At 37.5% G+C, this 23687-nt stretch overlaps 1 protein-coding gene across 2 annotated transcripts; it reads right to left on the bottom strand.

The window, feature by feature from the left end:
* CIA30 (complex I intermediate-associated protein 30) lies at window positions 1-21907 on the bottom strand. 2 transcript variants are annotated; one of them, XM_089086785.1, is made up of 2 exons: window positions 21865-21907; window positions 1-932 (listed from the first exon to the last, which is right to left on the bottom strand). In XM_089086785.1, exon 2 carries the CDS (start codon window positions 927-929, stop codon window positions 66-68), a length of 864 nt encoding a protein of 287 aa, XP_088942911.1. In that variant the 5' UTR covers window positions 930-932; window positions 21865-21907; the 3' UTR covers window positions 1-65. The 2 variants fall into 2 exon arrangements, with proteins under 2 accessions (XP_088942911.1, XP_088942910.1); XM_089086784.1 differs by lacking the exon at window positions 21865-21907 and adding an exon at window positions 21805-21824.
* Between the last annotated feature and the right edge of the window lie 1780 nt (window positions 21908-23687).

Genomic DNA, 23687 nt, shown 5'->3' with positions numbered 1-23687 from the left:
TTAGCAATAACATATTTTTTATTCGTAATTGAAACTTATTGATAAACATCATCCAGAAAAGTATATTAATCAGTAAAATTGGGAACCTTGTACATTTCATAGGCAAACTTCTCTGTATGACTAGGATCATACTGCAAGGCTATATAATCTATTTCTAGCCTAAATGGGCCAGATACCTTGTCAGCACAGACAACAGCTAAACTACTAATCCTGTCAAGGGGAACCGGCCCTTGATGGTCCTGAATTCTTCCTTTTGCTGTGAGCAGAAATTTTGAAAAGGGGATTTTGGCTATTTGCCAATAAGGACCACCCCTTGTAAACAATAAATAGTTCCACTGATCATGCCATGTTACATCAAAGTAACCAACACTGGCAAGATTAACACGGTAAGTTCTGCCGTCACCACGAACTCTCATTATTAAGTGAGTATACAGACTCCAATCATAGTAGTCTTCCCGTTGAAAAGACTTTCGTGGCTCTGCAGACTGCATACTACAATACCCAGCTCTTGATGTTTTCCCATCTTTCGGGACGGTGGTGTCCAAATTTCCAGAGAAAGCAGCATACCCCAAATTACTTCTTTCTAAAGATGCGGAGCTGAAACCAAGACCCCAATCTGAGTCAGAACTCACTTTCCAAGATGGTAAACAATCATCTTCTTCAAACAACCATAAAGGCTCAACATGTCCAGGGTTGACAAATTCAAACGGATCATGTGTTATTCTTTCTTTAACTTCTTCCTTCCAAGCTTTCACTTCGTGCTTTAGCTGCTTAAGTCCATCTCTGACGTTTTTGATAATATTTTCATCCTTTTGTTTACGATAGCCACTTTTTCGATCATTTTGGTGAACAAAATACGATCTAGTGGATGCTGCTGGAATGCCTTCAGGAAAATGACGCAGAAGACTAGGGAGTCTATTTTTTATCATTCCCTGTAAAAAAAAAACTAATAAAACATATTAAACAACTATCATGAAATAAGAAATTGCAAAGGCTCATAAAAACAAATGACAAAAAATTCGAAAATAAGAAAACATTAAGGCTCATGTTTTTCAAAAATTTTTAGGGGTATAGGAGGGTTTTCAAGCGTGGTCATAGAAGAACCATCCTTTATGTAGGTATTACGATTGGTTAATGTAAATACTGTCCCGTAAGCAGGAATCCCTGTGTACATAGCTGGGTGTATGGAGGTATGACCCTTGGAGAAAGGGAGAGGAGGAGATAAAAATATGTAAATCAATTTTAGTCTTTTATTAGGTCAACTTGATAAGAAAAAAGGAGATTTCAAAGACAACTGGGCCTTCAATATGGTTAAACTACTCTGCAATAGGATCAAAGCTAAAGTTTCTTGATGAGTGATAATTAATCAAAACAGCATTTTGCTTTTTTTTTATCCTCCCATGCATTTTAAAGTACCTGCAAAGACAAGTATGAAGCAGGTTTGGGTCAAACAAAGTCGCCAAACGCTAGATGGCATTTGTGATTTTTAAAGACATTAGCGCCGGCTCCTAGTCTTACAAGTTTTCCATATTTGGTTAAGCTTACAGGGTAGCAAACATCGCAGCTGAAGTTGCAGGTGTTCTAATGCTAGCAGGTTCAACATCTGTACTGCGTGGTCCATACAAGTAATAAGTAATTCATGAGGGCTGTTACAGAATAAACAGAATAAATACAGAATAAAAATTATTTAAAAACAAACAGTTTAAATAGACAAAAGTTGTGCTCATGAAAAAGGCATTAAACAAACATTTCTGAGCACATGCAGAAATAGCTATTATAAAAACCATTGCTCCTGAAAGATTCTGATTACATTTTAAATTAGAGAAAAATGTTGTATTAGAAATACAATAAGACCATCAGACCTGTCTGTGCCTCCAAAGCCACCACGTATCATATTAGGTAGCGCAATAGCGCTGCCTAAGTAAATAGCAATGCGGGCACAATCTATCATTTTTTTTTAGACTAGGGCACTTCGTATAGAAGGAGTTGTCGTAGAAACTTCGAAAGGGGCTCATTCGACTGAAAATAAGACTACGAGTGACGTTTTAAAGAGTCAAAAGTGATTGGAGGGCAACCAGTTTTCCCCATCATTTCTCCGAAAACATCAAATCAAAATGTTGAGATAGTCATTGTGTTCAGCATAGTCGAAAGGTCCAATAATGTCGTCTTTGGGGATGTCAACCGCCCCAAAGCCTTCAGGGTGAGGGTTATAAGTTATCCTAGTTGCCCGTTGTTTACATATAAGGTTTTATGGACGGGGTGGTCGTATAAACTTCGGTAGGGTCTTATTCGATTAGAAATTCTAGTGCCATATCTAAGAGTCAAAAGTGATCAGAGGGCAACTAGCCCCCTCCCGCCCTATTTTCCCCAAATAAAACCAATCGAAACTTTGAGACAGCCATTTTGTTCCAAATAGTTCAAAGAGCATATATAAATACCTCCAGGGTTGGCACAAACCCCCAGGGGGCAAGAGATGTAAATTAAGCCCTTGGGGCAACTAAGGTTTATTAGAAGGAAGGGAAGGTTTTTATGGAAACTTTGAAGTAGGTTCATTTGATCTGAAATTGATGCTTCTTGTTCCTTGTTGTAGAGTCGAATTTGATCAGAGGGCAACTATCCCCCACCCCACCCGACACGCCCTCTTTTCCTCAAATGCGCCCGATCAAAATTTTGAGACAGCCATTTTATTCCATATGGCGGTTATGATAGCCATTTTGTTTTTATGTGTCGTATAAACTTTGAAGGAGGCACATTTGTATGGAAACTGAAAGTTGCAGTTTCCATCTTAAGAGCCGAAAGTGATCGGGGCGACTAGCCCCCCCCCCCCCGCCATGTCCCCTTTTCAAAAAATACATCTTATCGAAATTTTGGGAAAGCCATTTGTTAAAACTAGCCCAAAGATCATATAACACTGCCTCCAGGGTTGACACAATCCCCCAGAGCCCAGGGACAAGGGTTTTAAGTTATGTCCCAGGGGCATATAAGGTTTTTATTGTAATTTAAACTTCTAGTGTGTCTAAAGTTATGAGTCAAAAGTGACTACAGGGCGACCAGCCCCGCATCACGACCATCATTTCCGGAAACAGATCTAATCAAAATTTTAAGGTAGATATTTTGTTCAGCATATTGAAACGCCCAGTAATTATGTCTTTGGAGATGTCGCCCCCCCCCCCCCCAAATACACACACACGCACACCTCGAAGAGAGGCCTGTAAGTTAGGCAATTCATCCGCTGAATGCATATAATATGTAATTGAGAAAGGTGGATATACTTGACCTTTACTTCCCAAAAAGACGAAGGGCATTCGGGTGAGCCTTTCAGAGAATGTTGAGAGGAGTGTTGAACTAAATCCAAACACATTATGTGCATATGGCTTTTCAAAAGGGCGTAACTCAAAAATGACTGAGTTTATTAATTTGGAACTTTTAGGAGATGATAAGGGAAATGATCAATTAACCAAAAAGGTAATATTTGCAAGCTACTACTTCTACTACTACTACTGCTACCACTACTACTAAAATCACTATTAATGATATTACGACCAGTATTACTACTATTACCACTAAAACTACAGCTTTTGTAGCAAGTACTACCAAGGCTGAGGATATTGAGATAACATCTGAGAAAATGTTGAGAGGAAAGAAACTAAATCAAATGTTGAGGGGAAAGAATTAAATCAAAACATACTATGTACATACAGATTACCAAATGGCATTCCCGCAATATTTTTTGAACAGCTTACCGTACGAAGATCAAACTTCCAGGGCATCATGAGGGGGATGTTCAATTGCCCCAAAGGCAACATATGCATGCTACTACTGCTGCTACTATTATTACTAGTACTACTAATACGATACTATTACTGCTCCTACTGCTACCACTACTACTATTACCTTAAATCGCACTTGCTATTGATATGGACAAGTCCAGTGTGCACCAGTCAGTGATGATAGGGCTGCAGGACATCTGCTACATCTCTTTGTGTCAAGCATGGTTTAGTCGCCAAAGCCATGGTTTGGTCACCCAACTTCTGAAACTTTTGGGGCATAATGAGTGGGATGTTCAACAGACCAAAAGGCATGTACCTGCTACAGCTGCTATTAATACTGCTGCTACTATTGTCACTACTACTGCTAATAACACAACCCTTTTACTGCTACTACTGCTCATACTACTACCACTAATGATACTAGTACTCTTATGGCTAAGCATATGAAGGTGAAAATTTGACAGAACACTGAGGGAATTTTTGAACTAAATCAAAACACAATATGTGCATGCAGATTGTCAAAAGGGGCGTATCTAAAGAAGGGATTTGGGTGTTAAGTTGGAACTTTCCGAGAATGCTTAAGGGGAGATCACTAGACCAAAAAGTAATATGTGCATGCTACTACTAATGCTACTACCACTGCTACTTTTACTGCTACTACTACTACTGCAACTAACTAATCAAACTAATGCTTTAATTGCAACTACTTGTAAGGCTAAGAGTACTAAGATGAAAAAGGCGTCAAAAAAGGATCGAAAGGCTGCATCAGCAATATTGTTGGGATGGCTTACCGTATCGAGATGATACTTCCGAGGTATCCTGAGGGGAAAGTTCAACTGGCCAAAAGGCGATATGAACATGAGACTGCTGCTATTAATGCTGCTGCTACAACTGTTACTACTGCTACTAGTACAACTACTACTTTTATCACAACTACTTGTAAGACTAAGAGTATTAAGATGATAATCTTAGGAAGTGTATGAATATGCAGGTTATCAAAGGGTAGCAACACATAATTGTATTAAGTTGACACTTCCAGGACTTGATGAGGAGGATGTTCAGCTGACCAAAATTTTTAACACTATATTATTTTAATACATTATTATTTTATAATAATGTATATTATTTTAAAATTTTTAACACTATAAATTTTTAATACAGTGTTAAAAACTTTTAACACTACTGGATCTAGTGCTATTACTATTAATGCTACTACTAGTCCTACTAATACTACTACTGTGACTACTATTACAACTATGAATAAGAGTATGAAGGTAAAATTTTCAGGATTTTTTTTTTGGGGGGGGGGGTGGACTGAATCACACCCGCCGTCTGTATACAAGTTCTGTAAAAGGCATATCAGCAATATCTTAGGAACAATATTGTGCTTGAAGTTGAAACTTACAGGGCTTGTTGCGGGGGATGTTGAACTAACAACACAACATTATTTGCATCATAATGCTACTGCTTCTACTCATGCTACTACTACTGCTACTATTATTACTATTTCTACTAAAGCAAGGGCTAAAGCTATAAATTCTTCTGCTGCCAACCTAATAATACTACTGTTATTACAGGTACGACTACTGCTCCTACTAAAGCTACTAAACTACCACGGCTGCTTTGCACCTTACTGGAAAAAAAATGCCCATGGATTGCCATTTTATTATACATATACTGATGTTTATTCCTTAAAGTCGTAATAACTTTTGCCTTATTAAAACTGAAAAAGTGAAGACATTTAATATGTATTGCGTTTTCAATAAAGTGCAAATTATTTTCTAGTCTTCAGAAGGCATGGGGAATGTCAGCCCTACTCATGTCAATTTCTGCTCCTTTTGAATTAGCCCTGGTTATTTATTAGAATTCCTGTTAGTTTTGGGTTTCATTTGTTTATTGATGGTGATTTGTGGCAGTTTTACGCTTGGAAGATTATTTGTCTTTATTTCTGCTCATTTTTGGTTTAATGGAGCTTTTTAATTTTCTTCTAAAAACTTATTTCGAGGAAAACTTTTTCTAAAGTAACATTGAGAAGGAGCCATCGATGTTCCCGTTGGGTTCCTAGTGCCAGTATGTTCCACCAAGGAGAAGATTGACGTGTACATGTTACATAGATATGTCTGGTACTTTCATCGCAAGGTATTCCTGGGTCTGCCTCTGTGGCTTGAAACCCTTGATTGCCAGTATATTCGGTAGCCCGAAATTGCACATACGTAATACACAGCCAAGAATTTTCCATTAGCTATATTTTATGAAATTAAATAAAAACGACAAGTCTTTCAAGTGAAAGTAAGGAGCAACATTAAAACTTAAAACGAAGAAAAATTATTACGTATATGAGGGACGTTCCCCCTCCTCATTATCTCGCTCTTCACGCTAAAGTTTTTCGGCACTTTAAAAAGAAAAGTCACTTATTGTTCTAATTAAACAACCCTTATGTTTCAGTAGTCGTTTTTAAAAAAATTAAAGGGACAAAATTTAAAATTTAGCGTAAAGATAGAGGTGCTGAGGAGGGGGAACCCTCCTGCTGATACCCAAAATAATTTCTGTTCGTTTTAAGTTTTAATGTTGTTCCTAAATTTCAGTTGAACAAAACTTTTTTTTTGTATTTAATTTCTGATCGTTTTTTAAATAACACCTGGCTATCTGGCTCCACCTAAACGGAAAAATCCCCCCCACAGAAATATCCTCTGGTCAATTCAATCCTGGTGAAAATTTGCCCCGGACATTTACTTTTAACATCTCCACGTGTAAAATTGAATAAGCAGAGAGAAAGCAAGACATAAAGAAATTTTGTATAAAAATTCTGGCAAATTCACCCCGTGTAAAATTCCCAAGAGAAGATCACTCCCTGGAAACTTCCTTCTCCATGGAAAATTCTCCCCGTTCAAAATTCCCCCAGCAGAAAATTCGTCCTCCTCTCCCCACCCGAAAAACGCATGCATACTTCCCAATAACAAATACTAAACGCAAACAATGGGCAAATTTTATAACCTTTCCCAAAATTTTAAAACCTTTCCCCAGGGGCTGTAGGGGGCCGTGTTATCTCCAAAGACATAACTATTGGGCCTTTCAACTATGCTGAACAAAATAGCTATCTCAAAATTTTCACTGGACGATATTAGGAAAAAAGTGGCATGGGAGGGGGCCTAGTTTCCCTCCATTTTTTATCACTTAAAAAGGGTAGTAGAACTTTTCATTTTGTTAGAACGAGCCCTCTCCCGACGTTCTAGGCCCACAGGGGATCACCCCTGGGGAAAAAACAACAAATAAACACGAATCCATGATCTGGCAAAAATTACAAATTCCACATTTTTCCAGATAGAATCTTGAAACCACAACGGTAGAGTTCTTTGATATACTCCACCTGATGGTGTGATTTTCATTAAATTCTATAACTTCTAGGGGGTCTTTTCCCCTTTTTTCGAAAATCGGAGAAATTTTCCCAGTCTCGTAGCTTTTGATAGATAAGACTAATCTTAATGAAACTTATATATTTGGAATAAGCCAATTATTGTGATATATCTATTGGTATCAATTAGAAACAAGTTACTGAATATTATGAATATGATTTTTGAAAAGGGGGAAGTACCCAACGATTTTAGGAAAAACCTTAATTAAGCCACTTTATAAGATAGGTGATAAGAGAGAGGTAATTATCGAGGCATTAGTCTGGTCTCTTTAGACTGAAAGATACTATAGACAGAGTTTTAAGAGAAGAACAGTGCGGTTTTGGAAAAGGTAGAGGATGTGTTGACCAAATTTTCACTCATAGCTTAATAATTGCGAAGTGCCTGAGTTTTCCAACACCTTTGGTCCTCAGTTTCATAGATTATGAGAAAGCGTTCTATTCCGTTGATAGAAGGGCTTTAGCAAAGGTTTTATCCTCGTATGGTATACCATAGAAATGCATTAGAGTGATTAGTTCTATGTACGAGAATAGCACTGCTGCAGTTAAGGTAGGAAATGAGTTTAGCAGCTGGTTTTGTATTGAATCATGAGTTAAGCAGGGTTGTGTTCTATCCCTCTTTATATGAATTATTTTGATGGATTTTGTATTAAGGAGCACAGGAAAGGCAATGGGAGACCACGGAATGAAATGGGAAGGAAAAATTCCTGGACTTAAATTATGCTGATGATTTAAGCATCCTAGATGAAAGTTTGAGCAAAATGAATGAACTTTTAGAAGTTTTACGAGTTCAGGGTGCTAGAATAGGCCTGAAAATTAATGTTAAGAAGACTAAGTCGCTAAGGCTAGGAACAAGTGAAGATGATAAGGTGACATTGGGTAATGAAAAGATTGATCAAATGGGCAGCTTCACTTACCTTGGTAGTATTATTAGTAAAGACGGTGGAAGCAGTTAAGATGTTATAGCCAGCAGAATAGCCAAGGCTCAGGGTGTTTTTCCACAGTTAAAAAAAAGTTTGGAAGAATAGGAACATAAGTCTGCAAACGAAGATTAGAATTTTGAAAGCTACAGTGATGACAGTGGTCAAATTTAGCTCTGAAGCATGGGCGCTCAGGAAAGCGGATGAAGATTTGCTAGATGTTTTCCAGAGAAATTGCCTACGGATTATTCTGGGTACCCGGCTGACTGATCGTATTTCAAACAGTAGGCTGTACAAAAAATGTGATTCAATCCCGCTTTCTAGGGCTATAATGGAAAAAAGTTGAAGTGGCTAGGGCACGTTGTGCAGATGAAGGTTGAGAGATTGCCAAAGATTGTCCTTTTTGGCCAACCGTCTAGGACTAAACGGAAAGCAGGTCATCCTCGTATTCAGTGGGAGGATGTTACAAAGAAATATTTATAGGAAATGAGAATTATCTGGGAGGGTATAAAGAGGGAGGCTATGAATAAATTGGGACGGAGGAGGAGCGTGCGTAGCTGTGTTGGTCTCAGGTGCGCTGATGGTGCGGTGAGTTGTTAGCAGTAGTAATATTAGTATTGAAATTCTGTTTTTAAAGTTTCAGTTACTCTTGAGCCGAGTCGCTCCTTACTTACAGTGCGTTACCAAGAACTGTTTAATCGATCAAAATCTAGTAAAACTGCTTAATCAAGCCCATCTTATCGTGGATGAATTAGCCAACTGCTGCCAGTGGATGTTGAGGATTTTTCCAAGACGTCAGTTTTGAAAAGCAAGCATTTTCCTCTTTTTTTCCTGGTGCAGGTGCCAGTTCTTGGCTGCGTAAAGTGGAACTGTTATAACACATTGCTATTGAAAAGGCGAAGTTTCAGTTGTATAGAAGGTTTGGAACAGCCAAACATTCTGCATTCTATTGGAAGTTCTATTATATTGACCAAATCTTGTCAACAATTCTTTTGTGATCAATCCAGTGTCTTCAGTTAATAATTTCAGTTAAAAAAACTAAGTAATTTAAAAAACAAAAATAAAATGAATTGAATAAAAAAAAAATCAAAGAAAGTAAAGATTGTATTGAACCAAAGACATGCAGAAATAAATTCATATAATAATTATGCCCTGGGGGCATATAAGGGGTTTATAGAAAGTATTGTTATAGAAACTTCAAAAAGGATTCATGTGATTGAAATTTCATCGGGTCAATGCTCTCCTCACCCGTCGAAAAAGATCGAGAGGTCACTCGACCCCGTCACTTAACAATCATATTCCCAAACACATCCAATCGACCTATTAAGCTGTCCCTTGTGTTCAGCATTGTTGAAAGTTCTAGAAATTATGTTTTTGAGGATGAAAACCCCACAGCCCTCAGGGCAATGGTTGTAAGCTATGCCCTGGGGGCATATAAGGTTCTGATAGAGAGCATTGTCATAAAACTTCAAAAAGGGCTCATTTGATTGAAAATTGAAATGGCTAGTGCCTTTTTTAATAGTTCAAAGAGATTGGAAGGCAACTGACTCCCCTTCCACGCCCATCATTTATCCAAACACATACAATTGAAATTCTGAGTTAGCCATTTTGTTCAAAGTAGTTGAAAGGTCTGGAAATTATATCTTTGACGATGACACTCCTCCCACAGCCCTCAGGATAAGGGATGTAAGTTATGCCCTGGGGGCATATAAGGTTTTTATTAAAAACTTCGTCTCTTTTGAATTAACATCTCTTTCACCATTCCCTTACAGTTTCAATGTAAAACCCTTAGTTGTTTCTGAGATACTATCAATCAATCAATCAATTTATTAATACTAAAAAAAAACAAAAAAAAACAATACAATTACAAACTTAAAAATTTAAACACGCCCAAGAAGCTAAGCTTAAATATGCCATTTTGACAGCTTGGACCTCTTGGAAGCTTTGACCAAATACTCTTAGCAATTCACAAGATATTGCAAATATTCTGTTCTTTGCAGGTATCCATTATTATATATATAAAGAGAACTGAACATGTTTACCTTTTAGCTAGAAAATTAATCAACTCTTTAAAAAATATACCTTCTTTGTGATCATAGACTTATAGAATTACCAGCCTCAGGCTTTAACTATTTGACAAAATTATTGGTATTTTTCAGCCAGGATTTAGGGAAAATTTGAGCACATTATAATTAAATTGTTGGTGGCTAAACCTTAATTTTTGGCAAAATATACTTACCAATAATTGGAAACCATGATTTGGAGAGAGGATTTTCTTTTTCATTTTTTGAGGCACATTAATATTTCTTAGAGATAAAAGCTTCACATAAATGTTTTTACTTTAACAAATTTTTTACAGATTTACATCTTAGCTGCAAATTTTGTATAGAAATTTGTATACAAATATAATTTTCAAAATTCCTTTTTTGGAGTTTCAGCTACTATTAGCACATGACACTCCTTACTTAAACCTTGTTACAAAAACTGTTTGAAAGTAGAAGAGCTAGGTAAATTAAACTATAAGGATAGAAATACAGCCCCAAACAGAACACGTATTTTTTTTTTTTTTCAAGAACTCATTTCTACTCTTTCCCTCTTTCAGGTCACTGGATATTGACACACTAGAAAAAATTTGTTAGGTGTAAGAAACTTTCAAAATTAGATGTTTAGCACAAACTAAGGTCTAAGAAAATGTTGCAGGCCATGTACTTGTATTTTTTCCCTACTTGTAAGAACTAAAAGATTCTAGGGAGACTTGACTTCCTTGACTTACGGCTCCTGCCGAGGGTTCGGCGTAGAGAACGATGAGACTAGGCGCCTCCAGGTTGACCTATCGCTTGCCAGGATCGCAGCTTCTTCCACTGGGATGTGGGCATGGCTGAGGAATTCATCGGCTTTGTCTTTCCACCTAGTGTTTGGGCGTCCTCTGGGTCGTTTCCATCCGTGTAGGGTGGGGTTGAAGTCAAATGCGACCCGTGCTGGGGCGTTGCGTGGCATGCAAAGGACGTAGCCGTACCACCGAACAGTACGCTGGGTGAGCTTCTTCGAGAGAGAAGTTTGTGCCGTGCGTTTTAGGAGAGTATTGATCCTAACGAAGTCAGTCCAGAGACGTCTTTCGATACTTTAGAGGTGTTTCATCAAAGGGACATCGACAGCGCTGAGGATAGATTTGGCAGCTGGCCACGTCTCCGCTCCATACAGCACGACGGTGCTGACTGACGCATTGTAAATGCGCATTTTGGTAAAGCGGCTTATGTTTGGCTTTTGCCAGATGCTGCTAAGCCTCCCAACAAGTGCTGAAGCTTTGGCAATTCAAGATTTAAGCTCTTTTGTGATCAATCCATCATTCGACTGAATAGATCCCAGGTGAGTGAAGTCTTCAACCACATCTACTTCGTTGCTTCCAATGTTGACTTCCTTTACATTAGAATGGGACGTGGGGGGCTCAAAGAGTATAACTTTGGTTTTCTACCAGCTGATCTTCAGTCCAACTTTCGAGCGTTCTTCTGAGAGCACCAGGAGAGTTTTGGTCATCTTATCGACGGTGCTCGCAACTAGCGCTATGTTGTTGGCGAAGTCAGCATCAGAGAGTACCCGGTCTCCGAACTGAAGACCGAATTGAAGGCGATTCATCGTGCTGGCCATAACATGGTCTATGACGCAGTTGAAAAGCTCGGGAGCGGCGGCACAACCCTGCCGGACGCCAGTCTTCACCGGGAATGTGGGACTGCGTCTTTCATTGACTTTCACGCAGCTTTCCGTATCCTCATACAGCTTTTCAAAGAGTGAGCAATATTTCTTGGGTAGACCCGTAGTTCTTAGTATCAGCCAAAGGGAACAGTGATCAACAGAATCGAAGGCAGCCTTAAAGTCCACGAATGCGATGTACGCTTTTTGGTGGAACTCCTGCGTCTTCTCAATCAACTGGCGCCTAGTAAAAATTTGCTCAGTCATCGACCTGCCGGGGATGAATACGGCTTGCTGGACTCTTCTCTCTTTACGCAAAAAGGTGGGACATCTGTCCAGGAGTGACAAGGCGAAGAGTTTACCAGAAACGGAGAGAAGCGTGATCCCACGATAGTTGGAGCAGATTTGACGGCTGCCCTTACGTTTCCAGAGCGGCAATATGATGCCAGCACGCCAGTCTTTTGGTATGCTTTCCGTCGTCCATACAGCTGATAAGATTTTTTGGAGCCACAGAATCATCACTGCACCCTCGTACTTGAGGAGTTCTGCAGAAAAACCCCAGATGCTGGGGGCTCGATTATTATTTAACTGTTTTACAGCATTTTGAATCTCAAAGGTGGTAAATGGTTGCGATACGAGGTAGGAAGTAGCCTCGGGTGTGGTCATTGCTGCTTGAATCAGATCAGGGTCGGGATGAGCAACTGCCTCGGCATTCAGAATCGTTGAGAAGTGACTGCTCCAGGCAGAGAGTTGGCCTGCATCGTCATCCGGCATGCTTCCGTCAGCAGAAAAAACATGGCTCACGGTGGAAGTCTTCCCTTCCGTCAGCTCGCGGAGGTGTTTGTAGAGGGAGCATGAAGAAAATTTAAAATTTGTTCAAAACATGGCTCAAACACTATCTTAAGCCAAATTTATGAACATTTTTTTCAAAGCTAAGGCAGGACTACACAAAATCACTCAAGTCTTACCCCAATGATAAAGTAGAGGCAGACATTTCAAAACCTTTTCCTGAGTCCTAATTTGGATTGTAGAGGCAACACTCCCTTTTAGCTATCTTAAAAGTAGTTATGTTGGTGTGCATAACTGTCAAGAATGGACACAAAGCCTAATCTATGCCAAGCAAAGGTCTATCAAGGCATACAACTTCACCTGTTTCTCTTCTAAGACCACAGATTTTTGGTGAACTTGAAAAAAATGTATAAACTAAAACTTTTAAAATAGGCATACAGCACAAACAAGACCCAGGGAAACTACATTGAACTTCTAAGCTTTACTTAATCCCAATTTGAAGGTTTCTTTATCTAGCAGAAAATTGGTCTAGATTTTTACTGAAAATCTTATCTATATCAAGTCCTGGAGTTGACCAGGACTGGGCCAATGCAGAGTGTAGGCTAACCTGGGATGCCAAACCATAGTCATGTCACACCACCTGCAAGATGTTCCACAGGAGGCTCATCACCACCTTATCTTGCTGGACGTGCAATTTCAGCTAATTAAGGTAATATCATTGAAATTGTGCTTCCAAAACTTTGAATTAAAGAAAACCAGACTCAAACTAAAACTAAGAAAAAAAAGTGTTTTTTAGTTAAGATTTACCTGCCTCCAATAAAATTCTAGGAGAGGCCTTCTTTCATCTTTTATAGTAGTTGAGATAGGCAAACAAAATTTTCAGGAATGAATCTAGAGTCTAAATTATGACATGTAAAGGACTTTTGAAATGTCTATCTCTATTGCTAGTTCCTTTCAAACTTTTTTTTAAACAAAATTAAGATTTACCTGCCTCCAATAAAATTCTAGGAGAGATGCCTTCTCTTATATTTTATAGTAGTTGAGATAGGCAAACAAAATTTTTAGGAATGAATCTAGAGTCTAAATTATCACATGTAAAGGACTTTTGAAATGTCTATCTCTATTCCTAGTCCCTTTCAAAAATAGATCTATATCACAAATGAAGGCACAAAAGCTAGTTTGAGTCCTTGAAATACCTTAAATAGTGAAAATAAATCTTAATATGGCTCAAACACTATTTAAATTACTGGAATTTTGAAGCCTAGAGTCAAACAAAAGTAGATTCAAACCAAAGTTTATAAAATATCTTGACAGGAGGTTGCCCCTCCTATATTCCTTGCTCTTTACACTAATATTTGAGTTTTTGTCCTGACTCTTTAAAAAACAACTGCAGAAACACAGGAGTCATTGAAACAGAACAGGAAGGTTTTTTAAAGCACAAAAATTTCAGTCTAAAGAGCCATGGATTGAGGAGTGGGCAGCCCTTCTCATAAATAGAATAATTTCTGTTTATTTTAAGTTTTAATGTTGCTCCTTACTTTCAGTTGAATTAAATAATCAACAGAGTGTACACATTTTTGGTATTAATTATACTTTTGCTTTCAAAAACAGGATTATTTTTTGCTGCATACCAACTGTCATGGAATTTTAAGCCTTTTTTTCATTAAAATAATACTGCAGTACAAAAATCTTTCCAGTAAAATTTCAGATTTTTGCAGCGTAGTGCAAGATCTACATTTTGACCCCAATTTGGTTTTGTAGTTATAATTTTTGTTTGGAAACAGGGGTGTGATTTGCTATGGGGCAGGGGGGGAGCAACTGCCCTCTCAAGATCCAATTTTGCCCCCCAGCTGGAATTTAGCTTCTGCAAATATCAAAAACTAAGATAAACCTGCATAATTCAAGTTTCCTGAAAAACAGGTCAGTTTTCTTTAGTACATCTTTACTTTTATGGTAATAGACCATATGGATCATTTTTCAGTTTTCACCGTCATTTTCACTTGATTTGGGAAAATTGGCTCCAACTTTGCCACACACCCCCCCAGGATTTTTTTACAAATTACACCACTGTTTGGAACCATGTAAAATATGTGTTTCACATGCCATTTTTTCAAGTCCAAATCACATGTTTACATACTATTGTCTGCAATTTCACCTTATATGTAAAGTAAATGTTATATTTTAAGGGAACAATCAAAACATGACAAAGTTATTTATAAGATGGTACAAAATCAGAGCAAATTTGGTGAGCTATTTGATTGTAGAGATGCAATTCAATGGATCTCTGTGAATTCAATCATCCATAATGTCCTGGAAATATTTAGCTCTAATCCACAAAGCATAATGCTGTAATTAATTCTGTAACTAATCAATGATAACCAATAATGACTTTTAGATGTAGAACATGAACATGGTGGCAAGTTAAGGTTATGTTAATTGTCATTGTAACTTTAGCCACTTCACTCTGTCAAAGAATTAGCAGCCTCTCTAGACAAGATGCTGGCTACATCCCCTGTTTCTCAGCTTGTATTATTTTTATAAATAGGTGGGCTAGGGATATTTCTCCTCAACAATAGCCAAGATTCATAATGCCAGCTGGAAACAAGAAAATCTAAAAAAAAAAAAATTATGATTAACATGCCCTATACAGGACTCCATAACTGAGCAACAGATGAGGTGATCATGCTAGCAGTAGCGTATCCAGGGGGGGGCCTAGGGGCCCGCCCCCCCCCCCGAAATTTCTTTTCTTCATTTTTTAAAGTGCCAATATAGTAAGTTCCGAAATATTCACGCTTTTAAGTTATTTGCAACACCTATTCCTTTTTTCATTTCTTGTTAAATGGCTATCCATTTCTCTGGCAAGCTTATATCATTATTTTATCATCAAACGTGCAATTGCCTCCTGTAATCAAACAAGATGTCAAGAAATTTTTCTCACTATTTAACCCTCAGAGCTATAAGCACTAGCTTCTCTGCAATGAAGGAATTGTGATAAGGAATCAGACTAAGAGGCGATAGTTCATTCAAACGGTGCTATAATTCCAGTGTAAGCTAAGCATTGAAGCGGAAAGGTAGCGTGAGAGGAACGAAAGAAAATAAAACGACATTAGCCCAGCATTTATCATTTCTTAAGGCTTGCAAAAAACAGCAATGATGGTGAGGAGTTTACTAATATTCTGAAAATAGTTTGTATTTAATGGGTTTTGAATCACGCATGTGTTACCTGTTATTAAAATGAAATTCCCAATTTAGATTGAAGACGACCAAATCTAAATTTGGAAATCTTCTCGTAAGAATTTTTCTTAGCTATGATCAATTAAAGGAAACAGTAAAAATGATCATTATTTGGGTAGGATCAAACTTTATTGAAAATTAATCTTTTTCTAGAGCCCAAAATGGGATTATTAATAGTTCATTCATTTTATATTCTATTTCTTGCGTAACTATGAGCATGATTAATGTTGGAATACCTTCATATTCCCGTATTTCCAAAAACAAAAAGTAGAATCCCGCAAAAACGGTAATTTTACCGTGTGAATTGATCATTTAGAGCCATTCCAGAATTTTTAGCCGTGTCTCTAAAATTCAATACTTTTGAGGGGGGGGGGGCAAGTTTGACCTACCAAACAAGTCATGTACCCAAATAATTTAATTAACAAAAGTTAATTGTTTTCAGTTTTTACAAGTTTTACAAGGAAAACGAATTTTTGCGACCATTAGTAAAATTGGGAGAAAAAATGTTCCAATTATGATTTAATTGCCAAAATTGATGTTGTCCAGGAACAGCAAGATAAGTAATAAAATGAGTAATTTAACGATTCAAGGGCAATCTTTGAAGCCTTGGAACAGTCGGGTAGAGAGCATTTTCTTGGTACTTTACTGTTAAGGTCACACTACATGATGATCCAATCAAGGGGCTAATAACTGACCTTCGCAGGTGTCCCTTCCTTCGTGCCTCCGGCACACTTGAAACAGTGTGTTACTGGAAGTGAAGGAACACAGTTTTATCTTTGGCTTATGGAAAGTGTATGGCGCGTTTTTTACGACGGCAAACTTTCTCCTCTTGAGAGGTTATCTTTACTAGGTCGTGTTGTTTACTGCATTTAACATTGTAGATCCTGGGTCCTAAAAAGTAGACATTATGCTTTGAACAAGAATTTTATTACCACAAACCTTTACCATTGCCTAGAGATAAATATGCATTCCCTAGTGCTTCTCATTCGTCAATTCAAACGGCTTGGGCTCGAACATCTTTTCAAACTCTCTGACATGAATAGCCAACCATGTGAAGATCTTTATAGTAAGATGTGGTCTCAAACCAGCACTTACAGTACTGTAATAAACTTTTTGTTCCTCCTACTTCTACATCAAATTCGTTGATATGAAAGTATAACGGATTTTGAAGCTCAATATTCTAATGAAAAGTTGTCCTTGCCCAAGGCCAAGCGAGTTAGATCCATTGGTGTTGTGTCTGTCAGTTCCGATTTTTCTTTGCCCGGGGACGATGAAATCAAGCTTGAGCTAGGGCGAGCTCGTATTAAAAGCCAGCGAATAATGAAAGCCTTGATACCCAACAACGTACTTTCTACTTTCGGTCACCAAGTGCCGAATGTTTGTCTTTCTGTACTTCACAACACTCAGAGGAAAACACTCAGACAATGACTCAGAGGAAAATACTCTGTCCGATAAGCAGGAAAAGGCTTCCGTGACTGACACTGAATCAGGCTTGGAAAGTGATGGCATTTTTGAAGATTTGCCAGTGATTGCTCACTTTGTGAAACACCAAGTTGAGAAAAATTGGGTTAGTGAGCCTGTGACGAACATGAAGAATTCTAGGTTTTGTCTTGTCAAGACTTCTGACGGCTCCATAACACCAATAAAAAGATCCACGCTGTTGTGGCTTTCTTTGTGGCTTCAGTTTTTATGTCTTTGTATTGTGCAATTATTTCTGTGCTTTAGGAAATAGTTGGTAGCATACAGTGCGATACAGAAGTTATTTCGAAAGCAAATGTGTTGATTTCAGCAGCAACCAAATTTAGTTTTATGTTCACGTTGGCTATGCTAGAGTTTGTTAGTGCCATAATGCTCTCTGTCTTTAAGGCGCTGCAAGCCAAAGATTTAGACTTAGTTGAGTGCTGTCGCCATATTAAGCTATGTTCTAGTACTTTACTGCAGTCAAAACAAAATGATTTTGAAATAATTTTTCAGAAAGCCTATGAGCTTGCACAAGAGGTAAATGTGGTTCCGGCTGTTCCAAGGTCTATCCACCAAACGTCCATCAACAATAATGAGTCCATCAAGGTTTTTTATCAAGAGTCATTGTTCAAACCTTACTTTGCTTCACTTATTGAAGAACTTGATCAAAGATTTTTGCACCATCAGGAGGCATCTTTCAAAATTGGAAGGCTTTTGCCAGCTAACAACGAGTCATTAAATATTAATGAATTTGTGAACACTGTTGCTGTTTACAAGGGATTTCACAGGGGTGCATTCGAATGTGAGTTAGTCCTTTGGAAACAAAAGTGGCTTGGAAAGTCTGAGAAACCATCAACTGTTGCTTTGACTCTTGCATCATGTGATGCAAGATTTTTCCCATGCATTTGTTGATTTTTCAGACATTACCTGTGACTACTGCTTCTGCTAAGAGGAGCTTTAGCTGTCTTAAGCAATTAAAACCTATCTGCAGAACTCCATGGGCAAGGAGTGTCTGAACGGACTAGCTCACATGACCCTGAACCATGATATCCAGGTCAATGCAGCCAAAAAGTTTAATTGATTTGCAGCCAAAAAAGACTGGCGGCTATTACTGTGAGAGGTTAGGTTGTCTTTTGTTGCTTGTTTCTCTAAGCACAGTTGATTCTGTTTTTTAAATTTTAACTATGCTTTATTCTCTGTAAACAATGTTAATATCAATACATTTCTTGCTTTCATGGTTGTTATAACAGGTAGACTGAGGCCACACCCCTCCGAAACCAAATTCTGGGCAATTGTCTTTGATATAATATTATTTTTTATTAAAGGGTCCCATAGGCAAATATAAGGAATAATGCACTTCTTTATTTTATATTTTCTAAATTCTGCTGCTTTGTGGCAGTTCCAAAACAACTACTCACCCAAAATAGAAACTCTCACTGCTTCTAACTTTTTTTTAATTCTGACTTTGTTGCTAAAATATTGTCATCCATTCTCAAACAAAAAAAAGTCTACAACTAGAAATACTCATGACAAGTGTGTACTTTTAATTTCTTTACCTAGCTACCCCCCCCAACCCCCTGCCTGAAATCTTGCACTATGATAGATAATGTTCTTGCTCACATGACTGCTATAAAAAGGTAGACTGACGGGCCCCCCCGCAAAACAAAATCCTGGATATGCCACTGCATGCTAGCCTACTTGATGTTTTGTATGCACTTTTCAAATGGCACTATAAAATCAATTCATTCAAAAATGAAATTCTCATCCCCTCCCCCTGATTGTTCTATGCATAACCTAAAGAATATCTAAAACTAAAGGCAAATCAAAACAATTAAATTCTAACTTTTTCATATCCAAGATGTTTCTATTAATCAATTTGTCACCTTTCTTTGCATTATTATACACTTTTAAAAGTCACTTCAAATAGTCTTTGGTCCAATTATGAAGTCAGTCTTCTTCTTCTTCTATTTCACAGCAGGCGGGCTTTTCAGTAGTTACTATTTAGCCCTTTTCCTATTGCTTCACTCTGTGGGCTACAGAGCTACTGGCTTGATTGCCTCTTGTTTATTAGATATTCTCAGATATCTTTCAGTAGATCTTTCGACTCAAGGAGTTCAAATATAAGATGATAGATATCGATTTCTATGCTCTGTGTGCAGGTATAGTTGGCTAGGCTCTTGGCTGATAGTGAGATTTTGTGGTGTTTGAAGCATTTTAACAGTTTACAAAGCAAGTAAGTTGTGCAGACGTCAGCATATTACATTCAAATAGGCAGTGGTCAATTGTTTCACTATTCATATTACAATACCTGCAAAGAGGGGGCAGGGGAATTGAACTACTTGAATTAGGAAACTAGCACAAGAATGCAAGAAAATTCAGTCCATTTGTTCCAGAACAAATTCTGTGATAAATTTTAGAAAAATATTTATAGGGAAAGGGGGAAAGAATAGGATTATTCTTATTAAACATAATATCTGATAGTCTCCATTCCATTGGTAAATATCTCTAATGGGGATTGGTCTCCCACTTGGCTGGTCAATATTTATGGCAATTTTTGCTATTTCATCAACCTGATGATTACCACTTATACCAGAGTGGCTAGGACTATATTGAGGAGCTGAAGACAGCAACTCAAGGCTTGATAAAGAGTCTGCATAAACTATAATATTATTAGAATTAGCAATCAAAGGTTGGTTTTCCATAAGGTGTTCTAATGCTATGATTATGGTATTTAACTCTATAGACATTATAGATACATTATTATGCAATCTCTCACCCATTGCAATTTTCAGGTGAGGAAGGAAAACATCACTTGCTACCTTCTCATTCATTTTGGACCCATCAACAAAGATTTGGAAAATGTTTTTTATAAGTAATTGTATTAAGTTCAGCAAATTTTTTCTGGACAAAAGCAATGGGGGTTAAATCTTTATTCCACTTGGAGAAATCAGTATTTATTATGGGGATTGACCAATTCCAGGGAGGGGACTGGGGGAAAGTAGGTGCAATAGACTTTGCAGGGACAGGGTACTTCTTCTGAATATTGGCATACTCATCTGCAATGCTTCTATACATGGCTGGATTTCTTAACCAATTATGTAGGGTGTGTGAGCTATTTGATTCAATTTTTGTAAGATGTTTTGTCAAGAGAAAGCTATGTCTCTCCCTTATTGTTGTTAATCCACTTGCCATAAGCAGAAACTTGGTGCTTGTGGGTTTCCTAAGACCAAATATGAGATGTATTATATCATTTTGTGTTGTTTCAATTTTTTGCATCTGGTTCTCTGTACATGAACCATAGACAATTAGCCCAAAGTCAATATGGGGTCTTATATGTGATTTATAAAACTGGAATCATGTTTTCTCCTTACAGCCCCAGGGTGTGGAAAGAAGTCTTTTTAGTATACTTTTATTTTCTATACCATTTTTTTATTGTGTTTGAAATGTGGAAGTGGAACTTAAAGCTTTTGGTCAAGCATGAGACCTAGGTAATTAATATGATTATCTTCTGGAATAGTTGTTCCATTTAGAGTTAGTCTTGCATTAACATGATTTTGCTTTTGGTAAAATTGGATTATTTTTCACTTGGTAAGTGTAATGGGTAAATCTGAATGTTGAGAAATTTTTCAAATTGGAAAAGTGACTTTTGCAGCTTTGACTGTATAATCTCAAAGGTGTTGCCAGATGACCATAGTACCAGATCATCAGCATATTGTAGATTTGTGTGGGGAAGGTTCATGTCCCAGAGATATAGGGCAAACAGGGGTAGCTGAGGACTGCTCCCTGAGGAAGGCCTTTGGTTATTGTCTTTTGGGGTGAAGAGGCTGAACCTACACAAACAATGAAACTCTGCAATTCTATGAAAGAATTTATCAAAGATACTAGCTTGGGGGGTAGTCCAAGGTTTGTAAGTTTATTTAAAACTTACGTTGTCATATGCCCCTTCAAAATCTAGGAAAGCTGCAACTAGGACATTATTTTTTGAGAATGATTCATTTATTGCATTTGTTAATAATATGAAAGCATCTGTTGAGGAATGGTGTTTCCTGAAACCAGTTTGAGTCAGTCACACATAAAGATTAATTGCAAAGCATGTAGATAGCCAGTTTAATATTGGAGCTAGAAAGTAGCCTATAACTTTATTAATGTTACAAAGAAATATAATATTAGGGCTATATATGGGAGGGAATGGTGAGGTGTGAGTGATTTGATTGGTATATTTTCAAAGATCTTACAAAAAAGAATCAAGTAACCTAGCCTATGTTCATCTAGCCTACCATCTTGTCTTTATACCAGTTTGCCTATGGAATATCGAACATAAAAACCAAGTTTTTTGTAAAGCTAATGGCTATACTTAGATATCAACACAAGCAGAGTAATTGCATTGCACTAGTAGGTACCCTATTTAGCCTAGGCTTCTAGACATTTAGAAATGTTAAACGTCAAATCTAATGGTGACCAGGGTTTATGCTGCATCTGTAGAGTTAATCAAACATTTTTATACTTTATAAAAAAAACTTATTTAATTTAATACAAGTTTGTCAATTTTTTGCTTCATGATATCGTATCAAAGCAAAATTTCTATTCCAATTACCCTTGAAACAATTTATGCCTGCTGCTGGTTCAAATACTTCTGCTATTCGGAGATTTTCGTCAATGAGCCGCGTTTTCAGGCTCTGCGGGCTCGAACAGGGGTTGTTCTCACGAACAACCGTTCTTGTCAGGGACGTGGTTGTTCTCATGTCAAGGACGTGGAATGCGGGGACCAAGTGGAAGTGATTTTTGCCACAGAAAAGGTATCTCTATTTCCTGCAGTTGGGTTTAAAAAAAGAGTGTAGGAAATTTTGATGGTGCTCTGTGATGAGAAAGTGTTTTTTTAACTCCAGGTATTCATTAGCAAGAAACTTCGATTGGTTTCATCCACGCTATGCTATGGGAGTAGAATAAAATCATCCAAACCTGGCACCGCTAAGAGATTAACCTTTTGCTTTGAGCTTGGTATTTCGATTGACTCAGATCCAGCCGTGTTTGGGATTCGGGTTTACAGGCAAAATATGCTAATGGGTAAAAACTTTTTCCTCTGTTTGGGCGTTTTACTTTAAGCCTACTTATTTTGCCACACGCTTCCACTGCTGCTGAGCAAAATTTCTCAGCTGTCAATCTGAGCAAAACCGGCATTAAAAATAGTCTCGGTTTTACGACCTTGAACGGGCTTCTCAGTGAAAAACTGATCGTCTCAAGGAATTAGAAAACACCCTCGAAAATGGTTCTGCATCCAAAGTGGAAAATTGTGTAAAAGGATATATGAAAGCTGAGATACAAGAAGAAACAGCAGAAAAAATGACCAACTAGCACAAATGGTCCTCATTTTTTATGTTACAGTTTTATTACCTTCTTATGGTTTAACCTGATTTCTTGTGTAATATAGTCGAAATACACCAGTGAAATATGTTTTCAACACGCAACTCACCGGTGGGTAGCCTAGTCCGTGGACATATGAGAATATGTGGTGTTAGCCACTTTCATAGCGTGATAGCTGATATGTTTTGTTTGTAGCTTCTGGTGCTCGTCCTATAGTTGCATTATAAGTTGTTGACACTACGTTATTGGTTTTCTTACTTTATCCAGTATTTGCCTTAATGCCCAAAATTTCGAAAAAAGGGATTAACCCCAAAAATCAGCTTTGAGAAGGGTTTCAGAACATTTTACTAAAACCTTCTAAAATGCTTTTATGAAGTTGCTACTGTCTTGCATTAATTAAGTATTAATGTATTAATGATACTTGTAATTATTAATACTTGTAAGTATTAATGAAGTTGCTACTCAATTAATTGGACTATCTGTCTTGGCGTGTCTCTTTCTACAATTAGCCATGTCTTGATGCAGCCTACTGCGACATACTTGATAACTTCAATTCGTGTCTTTGTAGTACTCCCATGCGCTGTCACTTTATTTTGGCTTCCACTTGAATTGTGTCTGAATGGGTTAACTGTTTGTGGGTTTAACTTCTTGGTTTTACTTTTTGGCACTTATACTTGGGAAGAATTATTTTAAAACATTTACAGATTGCACTTCCCGTATAAAACTGTTCGCACGTAGTTCTTCTTATCACATACAATGGGCTGGTTTCAACTTATTATAAAGTATAACACTCATTGCAAAAGGATCGAAACTGAATTTCATAGTCTGTTTCAACGTCCTGTCCTTGATCTGTTTTTAAGATACATAATCGTTTAGGGATTGATCACTGAGATTCTACGTAAATAGTTGGGTTATTCTTCTTGGCACTTTTTCCACAGGAAATTTTTTAAAGCATGTACAGTTTGTTTTTCCAGTAAAAAATTATTCATGTTTGGCTCTTCACCATAGCAAGGCTCGAATCTAACTGACACGATCTACCTTGTTTTTTAAATAATT

This window comes from Artemia sp. Qi Xiang Cuo, chromosome 3 (assembly GCF_049724085.1).
Source record: "Artemia sp. Qi Xiang Cuo chromosome 3, ASM4972408v1, whole genome shotgun sequence".
NCBI lineage: Eukaryota > Metazoa > Arthropoda > Branchiopoda > Anostraca > Artemiidae > Artemia > Artemia sp. Qi Xiang Cuo.
Note: the sequence above shows the minus strand (reverse complement) of the source record. Positions and strands in the feature narration are given on the sequence as shown.

What these genes read in the sequence shown, in the direction of transcription:
- CIA30 (XM_089086785.1), bottom strand. Translation starts at nt 929, where the DNA reads ATGATAAAAAATAGACTCCCTAGTCTTCTGCGTCATTTTCCTGAAGGC.